Here is a 9,740-nt window from a genome sequence, read left to right as displayed (position 1 = left end):
CGTAATATTTAAAAGATGCAACGTTGAGATTTTATTAATTAAATTTTTGCTAGATTATACTTTATCCGATAAAATTTTTCTTCTTACCTCATTACTGCGTTGAATATATGACAGTAAAATATGAGACAGAAGCTTTTACCAGCTGTAATGTTTGTAATATATAATTGTAATGTATTGAATACATTCTAAGATATATTTATTTTCTTACCGTTGCGAAACACTCTAACGATCCGACAAATAATCCACCAACACCTAAAGTAAATTCTCGGACGTTCCTTTGCAACATAAACAGCATTAGTTTCTGTACATATAATGGAGCTATGTACCACTGAACGTTATACCTACAAAATTAATGTGAAAAAAATTCATATTTCTAGAAAGATAAATAGATAGATCTACTGTTTCATACACATATACATGTACATATATATATATATATATATATATATATATATATATATATATATATGTATATACGAGATGCTATCAACTATTTTTCAGACTTACTCTATAAAAAATGTTAAGCTTATCTTATTAACAATTTGCTTTTATTCCCTTTGAAGTACAATAGTTTTATTGTGATTTTATACAGCCGTTTCAGCGATCCTGCCATGCTTCAAATTTTCTCTAAAAATTTTTTTTCTATAGTGTATAAAGCTCCCTTCGTGATTTACTTCGTTTTCTTCCCAAAAATGAAATTGTAGCTGAAAGAGCAACGTTTCAAAACGTATAAAAGGTCCAGACTGAATCGTAGAGGATTCACACGCTACAGCAGAAAAGAATCCAGAACTGTATAAGGTCATGAGGAGACTATTTCGAAGGAGATAAAGACAAATTGTAAATAAGGCAAGCCTAACATTTTTTTTTTTTAGTAAGCGCAGAAATTTTTTGATAACACCTCATACATTACTCGCATATGTATACTCATCTCTTTTATAAAATACTATAATATTTTTTTTAATGGAAAATTTTATATAGCTATCCATTTCATATAATTGTATTTTATAAAATTATATCTTACACGGTAACAAATACATGATCATTATGATCTGTCACATTTTGCGGGATATAGTTAGCAAAGAACATATATAAAATACTAATAAACACAAGTACAGATGGAAATAAAATTTCACTGATGTTGTTATCTCTGTTTGATATAATCTGAAAAATCTAAAATACAAATTTTAATTATAACTATATAAAATCAAATTTTCTAAATACAGTTTTTTAATTATTTAACGAAATAGACATATACAATAAACCTTTTAATTAATTTTAGTAAAAATTATAATAAAGTACAAAAATATGTATAAATATATATTTACACTTTGTGTTATTTTTATTTAAAGTAATTTTTAATATATTAATTATTTATTTTATTTAAAATAATATATACGCAGTATTATTTAATCAGAGCTATTGAAATAAAAACAAAATAATGGAAAACATAAAGTATACCTCTTTCGTATATAATACAACACATATGTTGTACATACTTATATTATAAAATATTAAATACACGCTTAAAGGCAGATTTAAAAATATAAAATATGGCATACTTGAAAAAGATTAAGACTCAGTGATATTACTCCTATCGCTATTAAACAGAACAACATTGCTTCAAATTTGGATACCATAGTTTTGGATAATCTTCAAACAGAAAAGATATTACTATATATATATATATGTTTTGTATGTATATTATTGAGTTGATACTAACTTCATAGCTTGCCGATGTATATCCACGGCATATCTTATTTCTTTTAACATCAATGTATCGTTCTTTGGCTGAATATTTTGAAATAAAATTACTCTCATTGCGCATTCAATTCGGTAACTGTGAATCATACGTTTATCAAAAAACATATTTATTTATCTTTGCAATATAATTTTGCAGATATAAATTCTCTCTATATATTTGTATTTAATTATACGAAATTATAATTTTATTTCACACCTAGATATTTTAAACAGTCCACAGATATGTTCAAGATATGCAATAAGCATTGTTCCGGTCGCCACTACTACAGTCATTCCTATGCAAAATGCTGCATTTAAATGTAGTAGAATGAAAGAAAAATATTTTTCTTGATCGATGAAATACTCTGTCATAATTGGCAGACGACGTACTTGAGATACGTTCATCGGTGAAATAACAGCAATTATATTCGGCCAAAGTTGTGCGATAATAAGAACAGATATACCACAAATACCGAACGCTAAAAATGTTAAGATGTAATTATCATTTAAACTTCTGTTGCAAAACGTTCCAAAATTTTATACGCACGTGATGTAATATTTTGTCTTACCCGTAAGCACAATCATATAATGTTTTGCATTACTGTTATATTTTTCAACGATAGCATTTTCACATTCATCTTTTAATTGATCGTACACATATTGAAGTTGGGTCAATAAGTCTTTTATCTGTTAGTCCAATTATTTTTTTATAACGTTTTTATATATCAGAACAATTGCTAGTATATGTATAAGAATGTAATTGTTAAAAGCATCTTTTGAAATAAATATTATAAACTGTTAACTTACAGATTTGGCATTAATAGCGAAGAAAATGTATTTTATTACAAAGGTACTAAAAAAGAGTGCGCTTGATAGAATCTTGACGACGAAATCAGCGGTGCATTTTGAATTAAAGAAAGTTGTAAACTACAAGTAAGAATTTTTTAAATATATTTGCGTTAAAGAATGTCTTTCAACTAATTATTAACATGTAATTTTTGTATAGTAGATTGTTTAAACATTAATCGCATAATGGATATTAGGTCTATTAAAATCTATAGTTGAATTTCGTTTTATGTATTCCCAGTAAAAAAAAATAAATCTTATTTTTAAATAAACTAATAAAAATTCTTATAAATATATCATATATAGAAGATAGAAAGCAATTACGAGCCAGCGCGATAATTTGTGCACATATATTTTACTACAATCAAATTACATTCACATTTTAACAATGATAGATTAATCTACTTATTATCTTAGATTAATCTAATCTACAACTCTAGACAGAGTGATGGATACAATCACAAAATACGTACGTTTCGGTTTCTTATTTAGATCATTTTTATTTAGCACAATTATAAAGTATATGAAATATATTATATTATATTATATTATTTTTAAAATGTAATAGTAATAATATAGAACATGAATAAGTCACTTATGTTGTCAAAAAGTAAATGTAATGTAATATGATTTTGAGACAAAAAGACACCATTCGATCAGTATATAATTTTAAAAAACAATTAGCAATATACCAACTTTGAATGAGTCACTCATGTTGCATAGATAGTACAGTCAAGATAGACATTTAAATTTGCATTAATTCATTGCAACAATTTTATTTTCCTATTCGTGGAGAGAGTTAGTCATTAGTAGTCTAAATCCAGAATTTCGGGACCTTATCCTTGTTGCTTCAGCCGCTATCTTGAATTTATCGATGAATTCGTTTTTATTAAATAACTCGCTTATTTTCAACTCTAGTCTAAAAATGGTAAGAACCAAACTTGTAGAAAATTTAATTTTCTACAAATTTGGTCATTAACATTTTTCATTTACGATTAATATTTTTTGACTTACACCTGAAAAAGGGGGATGGAATTTAATTATATTAAAAGATAGAAAAATAGCCTTAATTTTTTTTTTGCAGATAGATGGAAAATATTTGTATTATACTTATACGGTTGTAATCGATAAGTTATCAAAATTTTTTAAGTCACGCCGTCTTATTTGTAAATATCGTTCTGTAATTACTTTATGTATCCATATGAAGAGACTTGACATTCTGTCTCGAATATGTGTGTAACATTTACTTTCTGTACAACATGGAACATGAATGATTCACTCAAATTTGGTATATTCACGTTGCCAGTTGCTTTTTAAGGTATATTTTATCGGACAATCTCTTTCTATTTCGAAACCCCATTATATTACATTTACTTTCTGACAACATGGATTGACTCATTCTTATTCGTATTATTGCTGCTACGACTTTAATATAATATATTTCATATATTTTATAATTGCTGAAAATGACCCAAAAAATGTCCGAATCGTACGTTTTCTGTGATGATTGTATCACTTAATTAAAATATAAATATAATTTGATTGTAATAAAATTTATGCGCACAAATTATCGCGCTAGCTCTTGACTGCCTTCTGTCTCCTTCATATGAACTTTTCACAAAGTTTCATTGAAATCAGAGCTATGCCGAAACTCCATCTTTACTTTTATATGCATAATTATGTTGCATGAAAATACTTCGTAATTACAATTATACACAAGGTATCTCTCTTTTTGTACTATATTTAAATATCGTAATGTATAAATGAATTAAAAACGAATTAGAAACAAAATTTTTAATATAGAAAAATATTGAAGCCATAATTTCCAAATAACAAATAATCAGAGACAAACATAATAATATTGCATACAATTATTGCATACATTTAGATAATTACATGTGTATACCAATCTGTTAATTATTTTAAATTATTTAATTTAACAACATTAAACTAATTTAATTTTTTGTTACTTTTTTCTTCACAATATGTGATTCTTCACGATGTATAATAATTGCTCTTTTTAACAAAACTATGAGTACAGTTTTGTAGATTAAATTGCTGGAGGGAGGGAGGGGAATATATAATAAATAATAGAGAGAGCTACAATAAATCTTACAAACACATACTACAGCCTAGCTTGCAATATCAAGAATAATATCAAGATGTTGTCTTACTTGAAATAAAATAGCGGTTGTCAAAATACCGAGGAAGAAAATAAATCGAAGTCGGTCAAGTTTTGATTGTTGATATGGCCACAAGCCTATAGTCAACAAAAGTGTTCTGTTAAGATTAAAATATTCCGTAATACACATCATCTCTCCATGAACTCTAGAACATGTATGATTGTGAAAAAATCAACCACGGTGCACACATCCCTTCCTTTTTCTTTTAATCGATCAGGTATTTTATTATTTTTTTTTTTTTGCGCGAAATTCTAGCATAAATCGCACATAATTTGCGTAACGAAAACCACGCAACTTTACAACGCAATAAAAGTAAAATATCCTCAATTTGACAATGTTTCTCGCAATAAAGTCCCCAATTATGCGATCGATTTAATAGCGGGGTAATTTTAGCCGATGTTTACCATAAGAAAAGTGGAGGGAAAATATTTATCGAAAGAATTACTTGCGCGAAAGTCGCGCATGCGTATTTGCCGCCTTTTTGTACCGCAAATTTACACCTTTCATTCTATTGTCCGCGCTCATAACGTACAGTTCGTCTTCGAGACAAATGTCGTTCACTATTTAGGACATCGTGCTTTCAGGTAAAATTCATATTATGTAAAATTAAAATTTAATCAAATCTCTACACATATGATATGTTAGAATTGCCAATTGTCATTTTTTATATTTACATAAATCTTTTTTATTTACATTTTAATCATCAAAATGCTTAAATTTAAGAATTGAAATAGACAAAAAATACGTGTAATTTAGACATATATAAATAATATTTGGTACGTTGTAATACATAAATACGAACAATCAAAATACATAAAAATAATGCATTTTAAATCTATTTATATAGTATATAACATGTGATATAATAGCTAATTTTATGCTTTTTTTTTTAAGAAAAATTATCTGTTTTAGTTTTATGTATGTAAAATATCATCTTTAAATTTTTATCAATTTATATCTAATGATAATATATTTAATATTGATCAATTAATATTAATATTATAATTAATAATAAATTAATACTAATATTTATAATTAACTTATAATTAATATTACTATTGATCAATTAATTTTAAAGCTTTCTTTCTCCTCAATTTTGATATTTTTTTTGCACATAGGCAATTTATTATAAAATAAAATTGATATAAAAAATAGTTGTTTTGCCATATTAAAATTAACAATGTATAAAATATTTACTTTAAATGTGACAATACATATATTGTAATTATTAAAAATAAAATTTGTAAATAATGTAAAGTCAAATAACGTTGTATTATTTTATATTTGAAATAAAATAATGCTCAGTTTTTGATGCATTGAAAATCTATTAATATAAATCTGTAATTGAAATAATATATGTGTATCTCTTTATTTTTTCCTCTTCTTAATTCAATATATTTATATATCTGGAGATGTTTTTACGTCTATTTAGATACAAACTGGAATTAATATATTTAACTATTTTTAATTTTTCTAGATGTAATATAAAAAAATTATTAATTAATTTAAAACGTATTATAAAATATTGAAGGTTTGTTGACTAAATTTTTGTCACATTATATATTCGTTATTATTTCTTTTCTTACTTCATTATTGCGTTGAATATATAACAGTGAAATATGAGACAGAAGCTTTTACCAGCTGTAATGTTTAATTATAATATATTAATTATATAATTAAATACATTCTGAGATATATCTATTTTCTTACCGTTGCGAAACATTCTAACGATCCAATAAATAATCCACCGACACCTAAAGTAAAATCTTGGCCGTTCCTTTGCAACAGAAATAGCATTAGTTTCTGTACATATAACGGAGCCATGTACCATTGAACGTTATACCTACAAAATTAGTGTGAATAAAATATTCGTAATTTTAGAAATATGAATACATCAGTAATTTTTTGACGCACATACATATGCATACATCATTCGCGTACATATATGCTCTCATTTCTTTTATAAACAACTATAATATTTTTGTTTAATATAAAATGTTATATAGCTAACTATCTCATAAAATTGTACTTTATGAAATATTATATTATCTTACACAGTAACAAATACATGACTATTATGATCTGTTACATTTTGTCCGACATAGTTGGCGCAAAACATATATAAAATACTAATAAACACAAGTACAGAGGGAAATAAAATTTCATCGATGTTATTTCTGTTTGATGCCATCTGAAAAATCTAAAATACAAATTTTATAGCTGTATGAAATCAAATTTTCTATATAGATTTTTAATCATTCAACGATGTACTAACTATAAGTTTCTAAATAGATTTCAATAATAATTATTATAAAATAAAATACAAAAATGTGTATATATACTTTCACATTGTATAATTTTTATTTAAAGTAATTTTTAATTATTTATTTTATTTAAAATAATTTATACGCAGTATTATTTAATCGAAAGTATTAGAGTAAGAGAAAAAGAAAAAAAATAATGGAAACAAGGTATATCTTTTCTGCATCATACACATATATTATTCATACATGTATTATAGAATATTAAGAGCACGGTCAAAAGTAGATTTATGAATATAATTAATTTGAAGCATACCTGAAAAAGATTAAGGCTTAGTGATACTACTCCTGCAGCTATTAAGCAGAATAACATTGCTTCAAATTGGGATACCAAAGTTTTGGATAATCTTGAAACGCAAAAAATATTACTGCACGCATTGTACGCATATTATCAAATTGCTACTAACTTCATAGCTTGCCGATGTATATCCACGGCACATTTTATTTCTTCCAACATCAATGCATCGTTCTTTGCACTAATATTTTGTAACATAACGGCCCTCATTGCGTGTTCAATGCGATAACTGTGAATAATATGTTGAGCATATTTATTTGCTTTTGCAATACAATTTTGCAAATTTCTTTTATATTTATTTATACAAAATTATAATTTTATTTCATACCTAGATATTTTAAACAGTCCACAGGTATGTACAAGATATGTAATGAGCATTGTTCCGATCGCCACTACTACAGTCATTCCTATGTAAAATGCTGCATTTAAATGCAGGAGAATTAAAAAAAAATATTTCTCCTGATCGACGAAATACTCTGTTATAATTGGCAAACGACGTGCTTGAGATACGTTCCTCGATAAAACAACAGCAATTATATTCGACCAAAGTTGTGCGACAATAAGAGCAAATATACTACAAATAAATAATGCTGAAAGTGTTAGAAAGTAATTATCATTTCAATTTCTGTTTCACAACATTGCAAAATTTTATACTCACGTGATACAATATTTTTTTCTTACATGTAATTACAATCGTGAAACGTTTCGCACTACAGTTATATTTTTCAACGATAGCGTTTTCACACTCGTCTTTTAATTGGTCGTATACATGTTGAAGTTGTGCCAATAAATGTTTTATCTGTTAGTTAACGGTATTTTGTTGTACCGTTTTTGCATGACAGAAAGAATTCATTATAAATGTTTAGTTTTTAGAATTCCTTTTAAGAATAAATATTTCAAACCGTTAACTTACAGATCCGGCATTAATAGCGAAGAAGATATATTTTATCACAAAAGTAGTAAAAAAGAGCGAGCTTGATAGAATCTTCATAACAAAATCAGCAGAGCATTTTGAGTTAAAGAACGAAGTAAACTACAAATAACAATTTTTTGAAAATGTTTGCGTTAATGAATCTATTTTCTAATTCATTATTAACTCCTAATATTTGTGTAATATTTCTTGACCGTTAATCGCACAACGAATACCGGATTTTATTAAAGTATATAGTCAAATTTTGTTTTATGTATTTACAGATAAAGATAAATGGTTGGATTTATAATTTTTTTGTATTATTTCTAACATATATTATAATTAGAGAAATAAAAAAGAGTACAAACAAAATAAAAATTAATTATTTTCCGTTTTAGAGAATAAGGCAGATAAAGAAGGTTTTTTTATATTTTCGTATAAAAAAAATTATAAGTATGTAGACATGCATCTTTCAATATGTACTATTAAAAAACTATTGCACATAATGCAGTAAAAAAAATGTAGAAAATTAAAAGTTGGTATTACCTAGTTCCAATATTGATTGAGAGATAGTGCCATTAATACATTAAAAAAAAAAAAAAATCAGTCTTGGAACTTTTTTAATGTATCAAGTATATCATATGTTTATCTATATTGTTGTTCAGAGATATTGTTTGTAAAAATATATCCAAATAGATTCAATATTCTAAATTATAGTAATTACTTTTCTATACAATTAGATTATATGAAAAGACTTTGTAATTACAATTACATATAAGGGCGTTTCTCAAAATCATCGTATTGTATTTAAATAACGTAATGTATAGATACGAGACTTTTAATATAGAAAAATATTAAGACAATTTACAAATAACAAATTATCAAAGTCGAAGATAATACAGTCGCATACAGTTTACACATTTATTAATTACATGTACATGATATGTATACCAATTTTGTATATTAATTTTGTATATTAATATATATTAATTATTTTTATTATAAAACTGATCTGATTTCTTGGTATGTTTCTTTTCTTTGTTCGCTTTAAGCTCCTTTTTCTCTTTTTCCAATGTCCTATATAATAACTGCTGTTTTTGACATGAATTATGGGTGCAATTTAGTAAATTATTGAAAGGCATAAATAATAAAAATAAATAATAAAAAATTGCTATAAATCACTGTATATTATAGCTTGGCTCGCAGTAATGATATCAAGATATTGTGTGTCTCACCTGAAATAAAATAGCAGTTGTCAAAATGCTGAGGAAGAAAATAAATCGAAATCGATCGACTTTTGATTGTTGATATGGCCACAAGCCTACAGCCAGCAGAAGCACTCTGTTAATATTAAAGTATTGTGCCGTGATACGCATCATCTTCTCACGAACTGTAGAACATGTATGACTGTGAAAATGATCAACGACGGTGCGCTCATCCCCTTC

The 9,740-nt window shown here is 25.9% G+C and overlaps 2 protein-coding genes across 2 annotated transcripts; both read right to left on the bottom strand.

The window, feature by feature from the left end:
• Positions 1-91: 91 nt before the first annotated feature.
• LOC126855984 (uncharacterized) lies at positions 92-4,901 on the bottom strand. Its single transcript, XM_050604132.1, has 9 exons — positions 4,761-4,901; positions 2,548-2,667; positions 2,310-2,427; positions 1,958-2,219; positions 1,721-1,837; positions 1,560-1,650; positions 1,022-1,170; positions 209-341; positions 92-142 (listed from the first exon to the last, which is right to left on the bottom strand). Exons 1-9 carry the CDS (start codon positions 4,899-4,901, stop codon positions 92-94), a joined length of 1,182 nt encoding a protein of 393 aa, XP_050460089.1.
• Positions 4,902-6,359: 1,458 nt separating this feature from the next.
• LOC126855998 (uncharacterized) lies at positions 6,360-9,674 on the bottom strand. Its single transcript, XM_050604150.1, has 9 exons — positions 9,531-9,674; positions 8,299-8,418; positions 8,067-8,184; positions 7,714-7,975; positions 7,498-7,614; positions 7,347-7,437; positions 6,824-6,969; positions 6,480-6,612; positions 6,360-6,410 (listed from the first exon to the last, which is right to left on the bottom strand). The coding sequence occupies exons 1-9, from the start codon at positions 9,672-9,674 to the stop codon at positions 6,360-6,362; spliced, it is 1,182 nt and encodes a 393-aa protein (XP_050460107.1).
• Between the last annotated feature and the right edge of the window lie 66 nt (positions 9,675-9,740).

Source organism: Cataglyphis hispanica, chromosome 17, assembly GCF_021464435.1.
Source record: "Cataglyphis hispanica isolate Lineage 1 chromosome 17, ULB_Chis1_1.0, whole genome shotgun sequence".
Taxonomy (NCBI): domain Eukaryota; kingdom Metazoa; phylum Arthropoda; class Insecta; order Hymenoptera; family Formicidae; genus Cataglyphis; species Cataglyphis hispanica.
Note: the sequence above shows the minus strand (reverse complement) of the source record. Positions and strands in the feature narration are given on the sequence as shown.